This window comes from Ailuropoda melanoleuca, chromosome 2 (assembly GCF_002007445.2).
Source record: "Ailuropoda melanoleuca isolate Jingjing chromosome 2, ASM200744v2, whole genome shotgun sequence".
NCBI lineage: Eukaryota > Metazoa > Chordata > Mammalia > Carnivora > Ursidae > Ailuropoda > Ailuropoda melanoleuca.
This window is the reverse complement of record NC_048219.1, coordinates 83,403,655-83,425,947: the sequence shown is the minus strand read 5'-3', so window position 1 is coordinate 83,425,947 and position 22,293 is coordinate 83,403,655. Positions and strand designations below refer to the sequence as shown.

Sequence of the window (22,293 nt, the reverse complement as noted above, 5' to 3'; positions counted from 1 at the left end):
TAATAAAAGATACAAGCACCTGGGGCGCCTGGGTGGCTCAGTAGTTAAGCATTTGCCTCCGGCTCAGGTCATGATCCCAAGGTCCTGGGATCGAGCCCCGCATGGGGCTCCCTGCTCAGCAGGAACACTGCTTCTCCTTCTCCCACTCCCCCTGCTTGTGTTCCCTCTCTCACTGTGTCTCTGTCAAATAAATAAAATCTTTAAAAAAAAAAAAGATACAAGCACCTAATTTTGATTACTAAAAATTCTACAGATTGCATTTTCACTTTCTCTACCATTTCACTAGAATTTTCTTCTCACGACGGATTTTTTTCCTGTGTTCTGCTATTAATGTTTTTCTGTCTTTAGAATCTACTGAAACAGTGTGGAATGGTGGTTAGAGAAAGGTACCTTGGCACTAGACTGCTGGGATTCAAATCCTGGCTCCATTATTTACTAACTGGGTGACCTTGGGCAAGTTAGTTAACCCTAACTGTGCTTTGATTTCCTCATCTGTAAAATAGAAACAGTAACCACAGCACCTGGCTCTTAGGGTTGTTTTGAATGCGAAACAAGTTCATTCACATCAATCTCTAAAACCAGCCCTCAGTAATGAAATATATAGACTAGGAGGCTTAAACAACAGAAATTTATTTTCTCATTGTTCTGGACGCTTAAAAGTCCAAATCAAGGTTCCAGATTTTGGTGAAGGTTTGTAGACATCCATCTTCCTCCTATGTCCTCGTATGACCTTTCCTTGGTTCATGTACATGGGGAGAGCGAGCTCTGGTGTCTCTTCTTCTTCTCTTAAGGGTTCCAGCCCTATCTAGCAGATTAGGACCCCACACTTATGACCTCATTTAACTTTATTAACTACTAAAGGCTCTATCTCCATATATAATGACTTAGGGGTTAGAGCTTCAACATATAAATTTACGGGGGACACAATTCAGTCCACGGCCGTATGAACTATATAAATACTATTGAAGTTTCTATTAATGTGCATATGACTATTGTTCTAAAGGAAAATAATCTTATTCACAAACCAAATTATAGAATCCCTAAAGTAACTGATCTCTTGCCAGATTGGTAGCAAAGAAGGTAAAACTTTCTATTGAAATGTACTTAATTGCTTTCATTTACTTGATGATCTCTCTGAACGGAGGACCACTGGCAAAACCTTGCCTCCGTACCTAGTTAACTCAGAATGAAAGGGCTCATTTTGTAAAGTCTCCCTTTCCAACTCTAACTTCCTTTAACTTTTAGGACCTCACAGATAACTCTCAGTTTACCCAATAAATCAACTTAAGTGCTCTAATAACCAGCTGGCAAGAACTCACCTGACAATAATCTGAACCTGCCATGCCCTGTCATCATTTACCAATCTAACCAAAGAGTAATCTACAAAGTTTACATTTGAAGAAGTCTGAAAAAATTACCATAAGTTAAAACTATCTTTCATAAAAAAAAAAAAGAAAGCTGTTGTTTTTAAAAAGAAAAAAAGTGAAGAAGTCAAAACTTCTCCATTAGGATTTTAACAAGACTACATTCAGTTAAGAAAGAAATACCCCTTTTGCTCGATAAAAGAAAAGATTTATATTGATTTATACAAAATGGAATTTTTAGTTACCTGAAAGCTCATTTATATTCTGAATCTAAATTCAGCAAACAATCCTTCCTTAGACAGTCATTGCAATGATTAAATAATATATGTTATTTACCTACTACCTTGCCTAGGACCTGTATCTCTTTGGTTAAGTGTTAATACAGTAAATGTTCTGAGAAATAAGGTTTAAAAAATGAGTAGAAAATTAACATCCAACTCTTATTTTCAGTACACATTTATACTCCAATTCTTTAAAGGGACTCACAGTTTACCACTGAGTTTAATATAAAGAAATATTTACTTGAAGAGAGTTATCTAATCTTAATTAACCATTAAATATAATGTCTTTCCTGCACTAAGGTCTCACAATGGGCCATCCACAACGCAATGGAACTTTTCTATCTGTAACCTCTGCTGAGGAAACATGCTTTATTTCATTAAGTGATAGATGCTAATTTAAATATATTAAAAGATCTCTAGTGTCTTTGATTACCAAAGGGAAAATTTTCTGCTATTCCTCCGTCCCAACATCTCTCAAACCTGGGAGAAATCATCTTTTCATTCGTTTTATTTTTTACAAAAAAATAACCAAGCAATAAACAAATTATAAGAGAAACCATAGTTCTTCCAAATTCTTCCAAATATCACAAAGAAAAATGTTATTTAGATTACTGTGGTGGCACATTACAATTAGTAATAACTAGTATGTGTGCTTTCCTACCCCATTACTGTTTTCTTGCCTTCACCTATCATTACTTAAAAGATATCCATCATATCAAGAAAAACAGAGAATGGGGGGAAAAGGTGAAGTCGATAAAGAACAGCTTGATAATTCTCAAGATTTGTCCTTGGGTTAAGTAAATTAACTTACTTTTTTATTTATTTATTTATTTATTTATTTTTTTTAAAGATTTTATTTATTTATGTGACAGAGATAGACAGCCAGCCAGAGAGGGAACACAAGCAGGGGGAGTGGGAGAGGAAGACACAGGCTCATAGCAGAAGAGCCCGATGTGGGGCTCGATCCCATAACGTCGGGATCACGCCCTGAGCTGAAGGCAGACGCTTAACCGCTATGCCACCCAGGCGCCCCAACTTACTTTTTTAAACTGAGAAGTTTAACAAGTGGAGTGAACTCAAGAGGTAGAAAGTCAGAGCAAACTAAAGTTGAACAGAGCTCTTCCCCAGACCTCCATCCACACACACAGTGACCTTTCCCTTGGAACTGTGAATGTACAACATAACCCACTCACCTTACAAACAAATCACCATAGGCATGTGACTTTTATATATACATAGCACTACTGCTTTCTTTGGCATCCACTCCTCCTCTATAATCTGAGGAGTATCAGAACTGTGTTGAAGAAAAATTACAAATAATAGGTACTGAACTTCCCTGATACTAAAGAAAAAAAAAATGCAGAAAAAGCTTCAAATACTCAGATAAATGACTATAGCATTTGTATATATATAGAAAATCTGGGGCACTTGTGTGGCTCAGTCAGTTAAGCAACTGCCTTTGGCTCAGGGCATAATCCCAGGGTCCTGGGATCAAGCCCTGCATCAGGCTCTCTGCTCAGCAGGGAACCTGCTTCTCCCTCTCTGCCTACTTGTGATCCCCCCATCAAATAAATAAATAAAATCTTTAAAAAAAAAAAAAAAAAGACAACAGAAAATCTACCACATCATCTGTATACGCGAAAGCAACTATCACTAAATCCTGACTGAAACTTGCAAAAAAAAAAAAAAAAAAAAGTACGTTATGTACTTATAATTCAAATTATTGTTACATAGAAATACTCAGGTTTTATAAAGTACACAAAAAGTTAAATTCTGTTTTAAAGATGGAGGTAGAAAACGGATATGGTAGTTCACATTAATTAGAAAACGTAAACTTACCAAATATATTGGTGGAGTGTCCTTTCCTTGCAATAGGTCTGAGTTCATTATGTCCCCATCCATATATCCTATAATTATCCCAGGCATGTTTCATCATCTGAGAAAGGAAAAATTATAATCCATCAATTTACATTACTCACAGACTGTTATTTCATCTCTCTAGATCATCTATCACTATAGCCTTACCCATTCTCCTGTATCTCCTACATTAGGATATTATTCTATTAATATTTGTACCAGTGTGATTACACACATACCATGTTTAATCTCAGTCTACACAACAGGAAAAAAAACTTGGTCTGCGGCTGTATTTTGCCAACCTCTGACCTAAACAAAGTGACTAGGTATGTGTGATTCAAGTAGCAGCAATCAAGTCCCTTTATGCATATTGTTATAGACACTAGAAGACGAAGGGACTGTCTCAATTTGAAATCTCAAGGTCTATGTAATATATCATTTTGAAGGTGATGGAGGCTAACACTCTCCCAACATGAAGAAACTAAACAACAAAAGGACAGAGGTGTGTATTATTAACAATAACATCTAAGATGTGGACTTAGCCAACCCAAGCTTGAAGCCCCAGTTTAGAGCCACTAAGCTAATAAATATTTTTTATATCAACTAGTTTGAACTGCACTTCTCACAACCAAAAGAGCTCCAAGCTACACAACAGCCCAGTATTTAATTGTATAACAGCTGACTTATTTAATAGTGGACTGTGGTACATCAAAAATCTATTCAATTAACAGTATACTATTCATTAAAATATTCCTCAACTTCGTTTTTTTGCAGCTTGCATTATTCAGACACCAAAACCAGACAAAGACATTACAAGAAAACTGAAAACCAATATATCTCAAAAACACAGACTCAAAATTCCTTAACGAAAACCAGCAACAGAGAGAGGATACTGTGTAATGATCAAGTACAGTTTAGCCTAGGAACAGAAGACTAATTTGACATTCAAACACCAATCAATATAATTCAGAACACTATAAAAGGAAAAACATCATACAATCATTTTTATACAAGTAGACAAAGCACCTGACAAGATTCAACACCCATTCACGATAATCAAAACAAACAAAAAAACCTCTCATTAACCTATAAGGAAACGTCTACAACCTAAAAAAGGGGATCTTCAAAAAACCTACAGCTAACATCATACTTAATGGTAAAAGACTAAATGTTAAACCCTAAAGTCAAGATCAAGTATGTCCGTTCTCAACATTTATTTTCAACAATGTACTGGAAGTCCTAGCCAGTGTAATGAGATAAGAAAAAGAAATAAAAGGCATAAAAATCAAAAAGGAAAAAGGAAAAGTACCTCTATTCACAGAGGACATTACTATGTATAAGGAGAATCCTAAGCAACCTAAAAAAGAAAAATCCACTAGAACTAATATATGACTTCAATAAAGTAACAGGGAAACAAGCTCAGAAAACTAAAATTAAATATATTTCTATATGCTAGTAAAAAGCAACAGAAATGGAAATTAAAAAATAATTTCATTTATAATAGCATCAAACACATGAAATATTTCAAAATAATAAATAAGTGTACAAGAATTATATACTGAGAACTATAAAACACCTGCTGATAAATTAAAGAAAACCTAAATAAGTGGATACATGTAACATGTTCGTGGAACATTGAATATTGTGAATAATTCTTCCCAATTCATCTACAGATTCAATAAAATCCCAGTCAAAATCCAGCAACCTTCTATTTTCATAAAGAAGCTAATTCTAAAAGGCAAAGGACCCAGAAATGCCAAAACAATTTTTAAAAAGAACAAAGTTGGAGGAGTTAACCTGATGTCAAAGCTTCTATAAGTTAAAGTATTCAATACAGTGTCCTATTGGCATTAAGGTAGGTATAGAGATTAATGGAATAGGTAGGAGTCCAGAAAGAGACTCGACACCTACTGACTTTGTCATTTGATTTTGAACAAAAGTGCCAACGTAATTCAATAGGAAAAGGATAATCTTTTCAACAAACGATGCTGAAACAACTAGAAAGCCCTATGGGCAAAAACTGAAGAACAGCCCTTACTTACTTCAGACAATAAACAAAAAATTAACTGGCAACAGATCACAGACAAATCTCAAAATTAAACTGAAACATGTGCCCACACAAATACTTATACACAAATGTTCATAGTAACTTATAGCCAAAAACTGGAACAAATGTTGAACAAATGTTCAACAGGTGAATAAATAAAACAAGGTTATGGTATACCCATATAATGGAATATTATTAAGAAAAAAATGACCTTTGTGCACAATTTACACAGATGAATCTCAAAAAAATTATGCCAACCACAAGGCCAGAAACAAAATATTACATACCTTCATACTTTATGATTCCATTTGACTGAAAAAAGACAAACTTAATCTATAATGACTAAAAGTAGATCAGTGGTTGCCTGGGACCAAGGAATCGGGTGGACTGACCAGATAGGGGCACAAGAAAAATGTTTTTGAGATTATAAACATCTTGACAACAGTGGCTGTTATACAGGTATACACATCTGTCAAAACCCATCAACAAGCAGTACTCTTAAAATAGAACTCATTTTATTTTATACAAATTATGTCTCAAAAAGCTCAATTTTTCAGAGAGAGAGACAGCACAAGCAGGGGGACCGGCAGGCAGAGGGAGAGGAAGAAGCAGGCTCCCTGCTGAGCAGAGAGCCCTAAGTGGGACTGGATCCCAGGATGTTGGGATCATGACCTGAGCTAAAGGCAGCTGTTTAACGGACTAAGCCACCCAGGTGCCCCTCACCTGTTTCTTCTATTTATCATTATATTTTGGAATATAATTTATAGTGCTATTTCTTGATTTTTAAAAAAGGTTTAGGTATGTACTATATTCCCCTATGGTTATTTCAGCTCTTTTACGCCACTAACTCCACATATACTTCCTCACATACATTTCTCTGGCCAACAACCTTCCGATGTAATTAACAACACGTTTTTCTTGTAATTATATTACTTTACGCAACTTTTGTTTTTCCTGCTTTTAATTACTTGTCTGAGGGCTTGGGTTTTTGTTTACTTAGGTTCTTAATGTAACAATTCTCAATTTACTTCCAAATTATACTTGAGCTTCAAAACTTTTCTCAGTATAATCAAATATCTCAGATAAACTATCAGTTCCATTTTATCCTGATATATCCTTCCTGAAGCTATCCCTCCTGCTCTAACCTCGACTTCTGTTCTGCTCAAGCACAGCAGTCACCCCTGCTGAGTCCCTTATTCTGAATCCTGAGAATACCCTTCCTTTTCTCTCTCTAGTGACAGATCCCCTGTTGCCAAAATCTCTTCTCTTCCTATTTTTGTGCTGAAGCATATTTTCCAGTAGCAATCTGAGAAAATGACTAAATTTACCCTCAGATTTGATTCACGATTTGGCTGAATATATAATTCTTTCTAAGCCATTGCTCCACTCTCTTTCAGTTTCCAATATTATGGTTGAGGAATCTGAGGTGCCATTATATACAATCCCATCTTTTGAGTGGAACCTTTTTTTTTCCTCTGTAAATTTTTAGGATCTGTTTTTGAATGCCTATTTGTCTAAAATTTCAGTAGGAGTCTTTTTTCTTTTCTTTTTTTTTTTTTTTTTTTTTTTTTTTTTTTTGCTCATTGTTCTTCCATGCCTGGTAGGTCCTTTCAATCTGTAAAGTCACATTCTTTCGTTTTAGCCAATTTTCTCAAATTGACTTCTTATCCTCTACTTTCCTCATCTTATCACTTGTTAGATGTTCCTGACTGATCTTACTTTGTTTTCTCAATCTTATTGTTATACTGAGAGATTTGCTCAATTTTATCTTCTAACTCTTCTAACTGAATTTTAAAATTCTATCATATTTTTTAATTTCTAAGAGCACCTTCATATTCTGTAAATGTTTCTTTTCGTAACTCACTGTTCTCATTTCATGAGTTCCCTTTTTTTGTCACTCCAATGATGTTAATTCTTTGTTATTTTTTTGTCCTCCCTGTATTGTTTCTCTATTCTCCAAATTCCTGAATTCTTCCATCTGTTTTGTTCTCTAATGTGAGAAAATTTCCTGAAACACCTGGTGATCTTTGGTTTGTTCTTGTACTTACAAGATAATTAAAGGCTGTCAGTGAATGAGCAAAAGTTGAGTTGAGCCTCATCTTAGGGCACACAGGTGAACCCAGGGGTTTTCACTGAGGAACAGTGTAAGTCTTTTCTCTTGGGCCAGTCTCCCCAAAAAGAAGTCCTCCCATCTTCTGCTTGTTGAATATAAAAACCTGGCTGCCAGAATTCTGAGAGCTGAGCAGGAGAAAGTGGTCTCAATATTCCGGACACTTTTCACTTAATCCCCTCCACCCTAACCACCTTTTTTGTGTTTTCCCTCAGCCATAACTGGTATTCCCAAAATCCAGACCTCCTCTAATGAATCCCTCTAAAAGGTACACTTTAGTCTTCTGTTGGGGAAGGGAAGGCAGCAGCTAGGATGCCTAAACTGGAGAACTGGGGATCTAGGACCTTTTAAAATTTTCAAATAATCCCTTTCCAACTTAATTTTATACCCCTGCCTTCAGAAGTAAACAATGTCTCTAATTCTTAAAACTTTCAGGTATGCTTCAGTTTGCGTCACCTCGCCTCTTGTTAGTTTCTTCCCCTACAAGCTTAAGTTTCAACTTTCTCTGAGTGCTAAGCCAGTGACCATAATGTTTAATAGGAGCCTATACAGGAGGTCTTAATATGTTTCATGTTGACTTGAAAGAACACTGGATATTACGGTATGCTCTAAAGGTCTGGGTTGTCCAAACCCTGTACAACCAGAATTGGCCTGTGCCAGACTCCTGGAAAATAACCACTAAATTTTATTATCCTGCCTGGTAAGAGTATCTTCGTTCAAGTGAAGCCTTGGACCATGTCAGACAGTTTATGCTTACAATGTGATTTATGGTGGGGGCCTTGGGCCACACGGTATCAGCCCGACCTTTGGAGGCATGGGAGAACTAAGGTCAGCTACGCATACATAATGAGCCTCAAAGAAAAACCCTGGACACCAAGGCTCAGGTGAACTTCCCTGGTTTGGCAATACTTCCTTACCACACATAATTGTTGGGACAGTTAAGCACTGTCCATACCACTCCACTAGAAGAGGACAGCTAGAAACTTGGATCTGGTGTCTCCTGGACTCTGTCAAATGGGCCTTTTCTATTACTAATTTTAACCTGTATGCTACTGCTGTAATAACCCACAACCATGAATACAACAGCTTTGCTGAGTGCTGGGAATATTTCTAACAAATCACTGAGGCTGTGGGTGGTTTTGGGAGTCCCCTAAACAGACACTGTTATTTGAATTATTATGTACGTAAGAAAGTATTTCAATAAATTCTAATGACATCTAAAAAATAGCAGGTCAGTCATCTAAAAAAAAAAAAAAATCTATCAATGTTTCCCCAATATGGTCCAAAGAAAGTGCCTTTAGCAGCCAGCACATAGAGACTCCAGAGCTGAGGTAACATCAGAGTACAGCTCTATTTTGATTCCATCAAGGTCAAAGTCTCACAATAATTCATAAGGCCAAGCTTAAAGTACCTGCTAAATCTTTCACGTTCATTACTAGAATATATCCAAATAGATATTTAACTATTTGAACAAAACTTATGGTCTTATTTTATGATAGACAATCCCTTTGAAATAATTGCTGATGCTGTTACAACCTGACAAAATCTTTTTCTTCTCAGGCAGTATCGCTGCAAACTCAACCAAGAATCAGCAGGAGTTCTAATTAACAAGACTTAACTGTAATATTCACTAAATTCTGCCCTCCCCCCCACACACACTGTCATTCTCTTTATCTCCAAGTAATTCCTAGAATAACAAATTGAAAGACTTCTGAGATTAAACAATTTAAAGAATTCTGAGGTCAATCGTTCCCCATTCTTCAATCCTTTGAGACTATTTGGAAGCTATCTGCAGTATGGGTAAAGGGTTTCATGACCTATTCCTTAAAAGATGGAAGATATAATGCTAATTCTTCAGAGGCATGTTTATGAGGAGATGTGCATAGTATCTAGCAGAGTCCCTTGTAACTAAACATTTCAGAAATTTCTTATTCAATGATAAATTATTTACAGATATAGTCTACATTATTTACAAAATGTTGAATATCAAAAGCTCTCTCAACACAGGGTGGTATAATGAACCAAACATTATATCAAAATGTTGTGTCCAATAATTATATTAAAATCCATATTAAGAAAGAAAGCTCTAGGGGCGCCTGGGTGGCGCAGTCGTTAAGCGTCTGCCTTTGGGTCAGGGCGTGATCCCAGGGCTCTGGGATCGAGCCCCAAGTCAGGCTTCTCCGCTGAGAGCCTGCTTCTTCCTCTCCCACTCCCCCTGCTTGTGTTCCCTCTCTCCCTGGCTGTCTCTCTGTCAAATAAATAAATAAAATCTTTAAAAAAAAAAAAAAAGAAAAGAAAAAGAAAGCAAGCAAGCAAGCAAGCAAGCTCTAGCCCTTATTGCCTACTTGGAATCTGAACTATGACCATGACCCCAAAACAAACAAGAACAAAGTATGACACCACAGACGATAAAAATTCATATATATATATTTAAATCTGGTCAAATACCACAACCACTCCATATCATAAATCCATTTTATTACCTCTTTAATTTTTTCCCTTTTCTTTCTTATGTCATTATCTTCTGGGTCTCCACCATTTATTCCTATTAGATTTGGTATAGGGACTGGAGGCAGTGGCTTCTTCTCTTTTGTCTTCATCTCTTGGACTACCTTATTTTTCTCTGTCTGAATTTCTGCTCGAATTTCCTCTCTCGATTTTTTTAATTTTTCTTTTGCTTCTTCCAGGGCCTTCTCGTGATCAGCTCGAATTTTATTTCTCAAACGTTCCTCTTCTTCCCTATATGAGGAGAATAAAAAGACTGGTAAGAATGATCCTTAAGAACTTCAATCTTTGAACATAAAATTTAAAGTTTCCTTTAAATAGATGTTTTCTACTCCTGCCATTAAAAGGTAAGGATGATCTGTGAGACAGACTCAGATCTATCTGCCCAAATAGGATAAATATAACTTGGTATGAGCCCTGGATGCCGAAGACCAAACACTTTACAAGGTGGAAGAAGAGGAAACCTAGAAAGAAAGTTAAAATTGCAGGACCCAGTGAGAAGAGAGAGAAGAGCAATCAGTAACTTACCAGAAGGCACATGAAAAAAGAAGAGAGAAAAAGAAAAGGGAGGGGGAAAGAGAAAGAAACCAGAGAGAAAACTAGATGGGGGAGAGAAATTTAAAAATAGAATTAAGTATGGGGAGGGGACAAAAATATAAATATACGGTCAAGGAAAGAGTTAAGTGGAAAACAGAAGAGCTAGGGAAGTTTTTCATTTATTATATAGTACATGATATGCTTCTAAAACTTTCACATTTTGAAAATACTATAGATCTTAAAATACAACAATTCCCAACTGCTATGGGAATTGTTTAAGAGAGTGCTTAAAATCTCTCTTGAACCCCTGTTAAAAATACAGATTCCAATTCAGTAGGTCTGTATGAAACCCATGACTGTGTATTATTAAGAGCCCCTCTGATGAATTCTGGTATGCACACAGGTTTGGACACTACTACCAGAGTGGACACCTATAGGGTTTTCTACCCTGGCCTACTTTTGTGAGAGCTCAGTCTTCTCTCCACTTCTACCATATCCATGTGAATGAATACAAGAGCGGTAGTTACTATTTTCCAAATCAGTCAATGATGACTACTCTAAGTATCTAACTCAGTAGTTACCAGAGTCTCCTCTCCAGAAATTTAATTCAAACTCTGCAGACAGATGGACCTACATTGCTGGTGGGAACAGAAAATGGTACAGCCACTCTGGAAAAGGTCAGCAATTTCTTAAGAAATTAAACATGGAAGTATCACAAAATTCAGCAACTGCACTGAACATTTATTCTGGAAAAGTGAAGGCTTACATGTTCACACAAAAACCTATACATAAGCCCATCAGAAAAGGACAGGTACTGTATGATTCTGCTTACACGAGATCCTAAGGATAACCAAAATCATAGAAAGTAGGATGGTGGTTGCCAAAGGATGGGGGAGAAAGGGAAATGGGAAGTTATTGTTTAATGAGAAGAGTTTCAGTTTTGCAAGATGAAGAATTCTGGAGATCGTTTCACAACATTATGAGTGCATTTAATATCAATGCACTGTACACTTAAAAACAATTAGTGATAAATATTATGTGTATTTTACCACAATTTCTTAAAAAATGAAGGGAAAATCCTATACAGAAATGTTTATAACAACTTTACCCATAACAGGCAAAAACTGTAAACAACCCAAGCGTCCTTCAACAAGTAAATAAACAAACTACTGTTTATACTGTGGTAAAGCACACTACGGAATGCTACTCGCAATAAAAAAACTATTCATACACCCTTGAATTTCAAAGGTATTACTATGTGAGTGAAAGAAGCCAATCTCAAAAGGTTACATTCCACATCATTCCTTTTACATGACATTCTCAGAAAGACAAAAATATAAGGATGGTGAGTAGATCAGTGGTTGCCAGGAGTCATGGATGGGGGAGGGGTCAGCTATAAAGGAATAACACACGAGAGAGTTTTTTGGGAAGAAAGAATTGCTACGTAACCCAATTATAGTGATCACGGGAATACGTACATGTGCTTAAAAATCACAGAACATCAAGAGAAAAATGCCAATTTACAGTCTAATATTAAAAATAAAATGTTAAATGTTTAGAGAAAAAATTGGATTGCTAGCAGTAAAAAGGGGCTGATGAGGGAAACAGGAGAGAACACAACAGAGATGGTCAGGGCAAACACAGGGGCACTGGAGGGGAGGAAGAAAGAATCCATGGGGCCTCCAGACAGACTGGAGGTTGGAAGAATGCAGCAAAGAAAAGCCAAGGTTGGCCCCTGACTGAATTCATGAGCAATTCTGGTCTAATCTGTTCAGGAGACTCAGGCAAAAGAGGGTATCATCAGCCTTCCAGCCCCCTTCCCACTCCTCCGACAGAGAAACACTGTGCCTAGCCAGAGATGATAATGCGTCTATGTCAACCAAGTCTTTCTCAAATGCCTCTGCAGCTAGGGGTGATCACATAACACCATTCCAACCAAAGAGACAAAGGAGGGCTACTGGGAAATATTTTCCATTTGGGATTAAAAAATGGACAGAGCCATTTGAGAAAAATGCCTGTTAGCTATAAAGACCAAACCTACCCAAACAACTACTTCTGTCTTCAGCTGTGGTTGTGATGCCTAAAGCTGTGACAGCCATTTTGCAGGCAAAAGGCCTGGAAATAAATGGCCAACATGGTTCAGGAAAGAAAAGAAAGATGTAAAGTGCTGCTGATATCATTAGGTTGCTACCAGGGCCTACAACTGCCAGTCCCCAGATTTCGCACTCTGTAGAGCTGAACCAGTTAGGCATTCTGTCACTTCCACCTAAGAATGTTCCCAACTCCCTCATTCAGTGAGCAAAAAATGCACACAGGAGTGAGGAAAGCAGACGGCCTGGGACTAAGTTCCAAAGAAGAGTAACATCAAACAGGAATGACTGGTTCTTTCAAAGGCGGTTTCTGTCCTGATGATGAGTGGGAGAGTCTCCATAGGGAACCATGCTTTCCATTTCTAGCTCCAAGCACCACGTTACCACTGAATGGCCCATGGAAGCCCCTACCATGTTTGCAATGGCTCATCTGTGGCATCACTGTGGAAGCATCCTCACCCACCAGTGAACCTCCACAGTTGGGTATTACATGCAACTTTCTAGAGGGGAGAAATACGGGCCACAACACATTCTATGTCCCTCTCCAATGCTTCACAATGCACAAGGGTGTTTTAAAGGCTCTGAGAAGTTCTGCAATAAAGGTGCCTAACGTAACACTGCCCAACCTTTTTTAGTCACAGTGCCCCCTTTCTGCACACATCCCTTACAGCATGCCACGAAACACACTGTCATAGATGAATGTCCTCAAACTATGCCATCAACCAACTAAGCCTTTGATAGAACCACCACTTTTTTGCTGTGTGACATTAGACGTATGTCACCTCTCTGAGCTTCCTTTTCCCATCTGTGAAGAGAGTATCCCCAGCAAGCTTTGCAAGACTATTGTGAGGAGTGGATGAGATGACACATGAGTCTAAGAGTACAGAAAAGTCCTTATTAACTCAAGTTTCCTTCCTTCCCTTACCACCTACCCTTTTCCTCATTACACACACACACACACACAGAGTGCCATTTAATGATCTGGGATAACATCGGGGACCAATACCCAGGAATATCTTGCAACTTCTCAGCATCCCTGCACTGAATGATATAACAGCTTCTGGGCAAACCTGCAAGGATTTAGAGGGCACCAAATGCTCTTAAAATGTGGCCAGCCTCCCAAAGAACTAGCAGAGAGCTGTGCCCTCTCTTTTCCATCCCTGAGTCCTTTGCCCATATGCCCATAACGGCAGCTGGGGCCTTCAGGATTACCTTAGAAATAAAAGGCATAATGGGCATGAGTGCAGGGAAGCCTATTTTCATTTACTATTTTTTACTAATTAAATGCTAACATCAATTATTTCTCTAAAAGTAAGGAAGTATATTTGATAGCAACATGTATACATAAACAATTTTCAAATTACACAATTCTTAACATTATTTTTAAAAATAAAAAATTGAATCCTCTAAATTTTAGTACTCTATCCAAAAGCCCCCAGTCACTTTACCCCACTTTACTTATTGTTATGGCATCCAAATATTGTTCATCAGAACCTGTACTGTTGCAATATTGTGCAGTCTTTTTCAAAAATATTTTGAAAATCCAAAGATCTATAAATTTGCATTTGTCTCTCAAAAATAATTATTTGTTTAGCAGTTTAGTGAGTACAGTCACCACAGAATAACCACCATAAACTGGATTTCAAAAAAAACCAGTCTAGTCCTCAAGAGGAACTTCAGAGTCCAAGGAATTGAGTTGGACCTCCCATTAACTGGGTACCAAGAAGAATCATCTTATAGTTGAGGAGAAAAAGTACTTAAGGTAAAAGTACTTAATCCAAAAGTCAGGAGACAATTCTCTTTCCAGCTCTGCCCCGACCTACTCTGCAATCTTACACAAATCACTAAAAACCACAAGATCAGTACTTTCTCGTTAAATACATATTGATACTACCCTGCCTATACCACTTGGCTAGTGGTATCCAAAGGTAAGTAAAAGTACTTAGTAAGTTGTAATCCATTAATTACAGCAAACATCCTAATCTCTCTGATAGTTTTCTTCTCTATAGATAACAAATTTTTACTTTCATTTTGGTCTCCTTTCAAGGGGCCCCTCAAATTTTTAGTGGCCAAATTTTTCAATTACACCAGCTGAATCCACTCTTTTTGGATGTTTATTTTCACCGAGTTGATCTTTTACTTACGTATTTTTAAGATTTTTTTAACTCTGATATCTTCAACAGATAATCAGGTTGAACATGCATTTGTGTACGTCTTCTTCAACTTTCCATCAGTGCCTTGTATCTTTCTGTGTAGTAAAGAATCTGGCCATGTCCAAAGAGAAGTCTGGCCTTTGTCCTCAACTTCTGTGAGGATATCTGTCATATCTGACTAAAGTGTCCTTGTTTACAGTGAGTGCTGGCCGCATCCAATCTTAGGGTCGTGCTGGCCACATCTGATAGTCCTAGAGTCAGGGATGGCCACACTAGAAACACCAACAATATGACTTAGGGTCAGGGTCCAGGTCAAACAGTTTCACTGAGACTGAGTTCAATCACGTGGGCAATCAATTAATCAAGCCTACATAACAAAGCCTCAATAAAATTTCAGGACACCAAAACTTAAGCAAGCTTACCTGGTTGGCAATATGTACTGGCACAATTTGATGGGGGGGGGGGGTAATGTCCTGACTTCACAAGGTTCCACATCTGGAACCTTCCCGGACTTTACCCAGTGTGCTTCCTCCTTTGGCTGACTGTAAACTCTATCCTTTCCCTGTAATCTACAATCCTTTCATGAGTGTAACAGCTTTCAGTAAGTTCTGTGAGTACTAGCAAATTATCAAACCTGACGGTGGTTGTGAGAGACCCCTGAAATTGCAGGTGGTGTCAGAAGTGAGGTGGTCTTGTGTAGAACTGGGACCTAAACTTTGAAGTTGAGCTAACCCTGGGCACCTTCCAAGGCTTCCAATAAAATCCAGCATTACATACACAGGTTCTCATGAGATGTGAAATTGCTTTTTTTAATTACATCTTAAAGTGTTAATATTTAACTCACTTTTTGATAACCTATAAATAATATAAGGTTTTGCTGTTGTTTTGTTTTGTCTTGTTTTTGTTTTGTCCTTCCATGAACCCTTGGTCCCTGAAAAGCAAAAGCAAATGACAACAATTGTGGCTTAAATCATATAAGACACTGGTTTAGTCAATGACTTAGATTATCTTATTTAATTCTCACACCAATTTATGAGGTACCCTCTACTAAGCATTGTTCTCCATCTTATTAGAAAAATACTAAGGCACAAAGAGAAAAATTAAGTAATTTGTTCAGGGTCATAGAGCTAGTAAGTAGAGAGCCTAGACAGAAGCATATGCATTTTGACTTCTTATTTTTTTTTTTTTTAAGATTTTATTTATTTATTTGACAGAGATAGAGACAGCCAGCGAGAGAGGGAACAGGGAGAGTGGGAGAGGAAGAAGCAGGCTCACAGCAGAGGAGCCCGATGTGGGGCTCGATCCCACAACGCCGGGATCACGCCCTGAGCCGAAGGCAGACGCTCAACCGCTGTGCCACCCAGGCGCCCCTGCATTTTGACTTCTTAAACATTTATGCAAATAGTGCCTTTCATATAAAAGATGAATTGTATTTAAGAGTTGTCTCTTAAAGTGCAGATACAAACACTATTTCTCAATCTTTCTTCCTTCATTCATCCTACAGCCCTCACTTTTTAGCTAACCACATGCTCCTGCTAAAAATAAAACTCTATTTCTCAGCCTCCCTTACTGAAACTGCCCTATAGAATTTGTGTGATCACAAATAAGCTTTTATCTTGCTTAAGCCACTGTTGTTTTGTGACTTTTATGTTTGGTAAAATGACCTAATATTAACTGAACCACTCACTCTCCAACCTAAATATTCTCTTTCCCTTAGGCTTTCATTAGTATCTGAGGGCTGATTTGCCAGAAAGAAATTAACCAGGTGATAAATTTCCCTCTCCAATTAGAGAGTATTAAAATAAGTCATGTTTGGAAACATTCTGACGGGCAAATACAATCCTCAATTACATAAGGATACATAAAATTACACTGAAATCTTGTTTGGCAAAGATTTAGGCAGATATACAAATACTCTCTCCCTCTCTACTCTTCATCTAACAAACATGAAGTCTCATCCATCCTTAAAAAAAAAATCAATAAAAACTTCCCTCAAAACTGCAGGTCTCCACCTTCACTGGTGTCTCCCTTCCTCCTACCACTACACTTTTTCAAAAGCACTACACTTTCTATTTCTACCTTCCTTAGCCTCACATCACTCTTCTATCCATCACAGTTAAAAAACTGATAACCAAATTTATCCATCCTTTGAAACCACCTCTTCCTCGCACTTGCCTTTCCAACAAACTGCTGATTACTGGCTTTACCATGATTAATCGGCCCCAAAAATGTCTTATTCAACACCAACCAACTGTATTTTCTCAACTATTATATAAAAAATACATACACACACACACACACACACACACACGGTCAGCCTTTACCAGGTTACTAAGTACTCCAAATTTAAATTTCTAACAATATGTAAGACACTGCCATCAACTATTTGCCAAACACCTCCAAATTGACATGTCCAAAACAGAAATGAATGATTACTAAGGAAAAGGGACAATCACAGGCTAAGTTCATTCACAAACACAGATTTTTTTTTAATTAAAGTATCAGCAAAGTTAACCAACAATAATAAAACACAGAAAAAATAAAATAAAATAATCCATCATAACTAATTGGACTTAGTCCAGAAACAAGAATAGCTTAACATTAGAAAATTCTATCCATGTAACTTACCTATTATTAAAGAATAAAAATTATATAAATCACTCAGTAGAAACAGAAAAATAAAGTGATAAAATTCAACATCCATTCCTGATTTTAAAACCTTATAGCAAGGGGTGCCTGGCTGGCTCAATGGGTAGGGCCTACAACTCTTGCTCTTAGGGTTTTGAGTTCAAGTCCCACACTGCGCAGAGGAGATTACTTAAAAAATAAAATATTTTAAAAAATAAAACCTTATAGCAAAGGAGAAAAAGAGAAATTTTTCAACTGAATAAAAGATATCTTCCAAAACCTATAGCAAATAGCAATCTCAATAGTGAAACTTTAGAAGCATTCCCTTCAGGGGCGCCTGGGTGGCACAGCAGTTAAGCATCTGCCTTCGGCTCAGGGCGTGATCCCGGCATTATCGGATCGAGCCCTACATCAGGCTCCTCCGCTATGAGCCTGCTTCTTCCTCTCCCACTCCCCCTGCTTGTGTTCCCTCTCTCGCTGGCTGTCTCTATCTCTGTTGAATAAATAAATAAAATCTTTCAAAAAAGAAAAAAAAGAAGCATTCCCTTCAAAATGAGGGAAACAAATAAGAAAGCTCACCATCAAAACTTTATTTGATTGTACTGGATGTTCTAGCCAGCAAAGTAAAAGAAGATGAACATATAAGAAAAAGTTCAAAGTCTTCTGTCATAGATAATACGATTTATACAGAGGAAACCCAAAGAATCTACAAATTCTTAGAAATAGGAGTGCAGCAAGGAAGGGAAGGAAACGAACAGACAGCAGGCACCCAATAAACGTCACTGCCTTTCCTTCCTACCCTTTGGGTCTCACCTTTCTAGACTCCAAGCATTCAAATTTCCTCTGATACATTATTTTCTCTTAAGGTAAAACCACTGTTTACATCAGCTTTCATTCACATCCATTATTTCATTGCTAAGATTTCCAGGCCCTGCTCTTCTGGTTTAGATTTAAGGAACATAAAAAGCCCTAAAGGCTTTGTCAGATAACTTTTCTAAAGCATTATAAGTGAATTTTAGTAAAGTGACTCTGACTAATCTCCAAATTCTAATAACGCTATGAGTTGACTATAAAACACGCTGAATGAATCAGAACTGTAATGCTATTTTCCAAAAGATAAATGACAATGACCTACCTATATGATGGCCTTTAATTTTTTTTTAAGATTTTATTTATTTATTTGAGACAGAGAGAGACAGAGCACAAGTGGGGTGAGGGGCAGAGGGAGAGGGAGAAGCAGGCTCTCCCTGAGCAAGGAGCCCCACGCCAGGCCGGATCCCAGGACCCTGAGATCATGACCTGAGCCGAAGGCAGCCACCCAACTGAATGAGCCACACAGGCACCCCATGATGGCCTTTTTCTTAATGACAAAGCTAAATATTAACCTTTCAAACATCCTCTATTTTAGTAACACTCCAAAGAAACTTGAGGATTCAGGAAAGCGCAACAAAACTCTGGGAAGTGGTTATATAAATAGCTACTTATACACAATCATAGGCTAAGAATGGTTTTAGGAAACGACCATAAGACAGTCAACAACAGGTACAGATTATACTGGAATAACAATATTCTACAGGGCTCAGTGGCAAGTGCCTGAAAGAATTTAAGACTTTCCAAAAAGAAATGCCACTGCTTCCGGTCATGAAGGAAGAACTCCTTAAACTCAAGCTAACCAAGAGATAAAACAGTGCTAATTATTTTCAGAGGGTTGTTCACAAATATAGTCTAAAATGACTCTTCATAGCAAATGAATACACTCTACATACACAGAATACACTGTCATACAAAAGACGAAGAACTTTCTGAATGTTACTGTTTTAAGCTAAACCGTGTACCTTCTGGTGTACAGATTTGTAGTTATGAACCACGAGAGACTATGGACTCTGGGAAACAAACTGAGGGCTTCAGAGGGGAGGGGGGTAGGGGAATGGGATAGGCTGGTGATGGGTAGTAAGGAGGGCACGTATTGCATGGTGCACTGGGTGTTATACGCAAGTAATGAATAATGGAAAACTGGGGGTGTACTATATGGTGACTAACATAATATAAAAAAAATATTATTAAAAAAAAAAAAGAACCAAAGACCACAAATTCTAGCACATTTGGGTTCCCTATACCATAAGAGTGAATCCATTCCTTAAAAAAAATACGTTAAGGGGCGCCTGGGTGGCTCAGTCGTTAAGCGTCTGCCTTCAGCTCAGGGCATGATCCCAGGACCCTGCGATTGAGCCCCGCATCGGGCTCCCTGCTCTGCTGGGAGCCTGCTTCTTCCTCTCCCACTCCCCCTGCTTGTGTTCCCTCTCTTGCTGGCTGTCTGTCAAATAAATAAATAAAATCTTAAAAAAATATGTATGTTAAAAGGAAAGCCCAACTATTCATCAATACAAGTAACTGGTCAGTCACCTGAAAAAAACTGAAAGAGATTCAAAGTGAAACAAAATTCACTGAGAAATCCAATGACCCTTAAGTTTCCATACCAAATCCACTTTGGTCATGTGGGTCCCAAATAATACCAAGTTCTTTCACACTCCCATTTTAATAATGCAGCTCATGAACATCAACACAACTCACTGTCTCTACCTTAAATCTGGTCAGATATAGGTCAACCATATGGCTATCAAAAAAATTTGTTTACAACAGAGAACTGTTATAGATCAATCTAACTACATTTTAGGGAATTTTAGTTTCAAGTTAATGGTAATTTCAGGTTAAATCACTAGTTATCAGTCACTGAATTAATTTCAGCTTAACTCAGTGATAATCAAAAAACATCTACCAAATGTAAGGGCCACTGAACTAGGTGCAGGGAATACAAAGAAAAATAAGATATTACTTGGGGCACCTGGGTGGCTCAGTCATTAAGCGTCTGCCTTCAGCTCGGGGCGTGATCCCAGCGTTCTGGAATCGAGCCCTGCATCAGGCTCCTCCGCTGGGAGCCTGCTTCTTCCTCTCCCGCTCCCCCTGCTTGTGTTCCCTCTCTCACTGGCTCTCTCTCTCTCTCTCTGTCAAATAAACAAATAAAATCTTAAAAAAAAAATATTATTTGCCCACAGGAGTTAACAATCCAATAAATATGCAACCAAAGTAAATACAAAATGAGTGGATGACAAAAAAGGAAATAAATAACTGCAGGTGGTGTACCAGGGACTGTAGGTTAGACAGAAGAAAGATATACACAGGAAAGGTATTCTCTAAGCACACAAGTATGCCCTGAGAAGATTTACACAGGAAAATAGTTTAGAAATGCATGATTTTCAGGGCACCTGGGTGACGCAGTCGGTTAAGCATCCTGACTTCTGGTTTTGGTTCAGATCGCCAAATCTGCGTCATTGGATTGGGCCCTGAGCCCCACATCAGGCTCCGCACTCAGAGGAGTCTGCTTGGGATTCTCTCTCCCTTCTCCCTCTGCCCCTCCCCTTCCCTCTCTAAAATAAATAAAAATAAATCTTGGGGGAAAAAAAATGCATGATCTTCAAACACAATTAGAAGGAAAAACATGAGCTTGCCAGGCAGATCAAGAAAATAAGAGCATGCTAGGCATAGAAGGGATAGTATACAAAGCTATGGAAGAAGTGATACAACAGACCAGTTAGCCACTGAGTTGCTGTGGATGCTAACTGACAGCATATGTGGTGGGAGAGGATCTGGTACAGCAGAGTAAAACAGACTGGACGTAACAAGGAAGCTGGAGAGGACCAAATCTGAATCATGAACAGAGTCTGCATTGCATCCTGATGAAAAAAGGAAGCCACTAAAGGACTTCTACTTGAAAATGACATGCCTATACTTAAGTTTTAAAAGAAAAAAACAAAAACGGAACACAATACCTCCTGAGGACTGACATGGGGGCAAGGGAGTTAGGAAGGATGATACAGGAAATGGGAGTTAGGAGGTCACCCAAACAAAAAAATGACACAGACCTAATAAAATACATCTAAAGTAGATATGGAGAAGCAGGACCAAATATCAAAGACCTTAGAAAGGAAGGACCAATAAATAAGTTTGAGTAAGTGATTATACATGAATGGGAAAAGGAGTTATATGATAGGTTTTTATCACTCTACTGCGTGGATAGAAAGAGGTAATCATTAACTAAGCAGAGAATAGAGAAAAGGCTGACTTGAAATAAAGAGAAAGAGTGAGAAAGAATTGCTAAGTATGGTTTTAGACATGCTATGTTCAAAAACTCAACAAAGTAAGCAGGTTAAGATCTCCAGGGCTGAAGACATGCATTTGGAAATCATCAGCCTACAGGAGGAGCTGATGCTCCCACCTGTTCATTTATATGGGTGAATTTTGTGGTATGTAAAGTAAACCTCATAAAGATGCTTATTAAAAAACAGGAGCAGTTATGCGGATATCAGATAGTAGTCCTCAGAGCAGGGATAAAGAGGGTCTTATAATAACAGGGGCAATACATCAACAGAATACAGCAAAAGAATAAACAATGTAAACATTACACATCTAATCAGAGGGTTTCAAAATATATGAAGCAAAACTGACAGAAATAAAAGGAAAAATAGACAAATCCACAGTATATTAGGCAAATTCAATACCCTTCACTCAAAAACTCATAAAAGAAGAAGGAAAATCAGTAAGGACATAAAAGACAAACAACACACCATCAACCAACCTGACCTAAATGACATTTATAAAACACACTAGCCAACAACAGCAAAATACACATTCTATTCAAATGCAAACAGAACATTTACCAATAC

The 22,293-nt window shown here is 37.8% G+C and overlaps 1 protein-coding gene across 1 annotated transcript in view; it reads right to left on the bottom strand.

Moving 5' to 3' along the window:
- The window catches only part of MAN1A2 (mannosidase alpha class 1A member 2), a 189,996-nt gene that overhangs the window by 139,823 nt on the left and 27,880 nt on the right, over positions 1-22,293 (bottom strand). Inside the window, exons 2-3 of the mRNA XM_002924539.4 lie at positions 10,143-10,398; positions 3,485-3,581 (exon numbers count right to left, since the gene is read on the bottom strand). Of these exons, the coding sequence (XP_002924585.1) occupies positions 3,485-3,581; positions 10,143-10,398 (353 nt within the window). The remainder of the gene's footprint in view (positions 1-3,484; positions 3,582-10,142; positions 10,399-22,293) is intronic.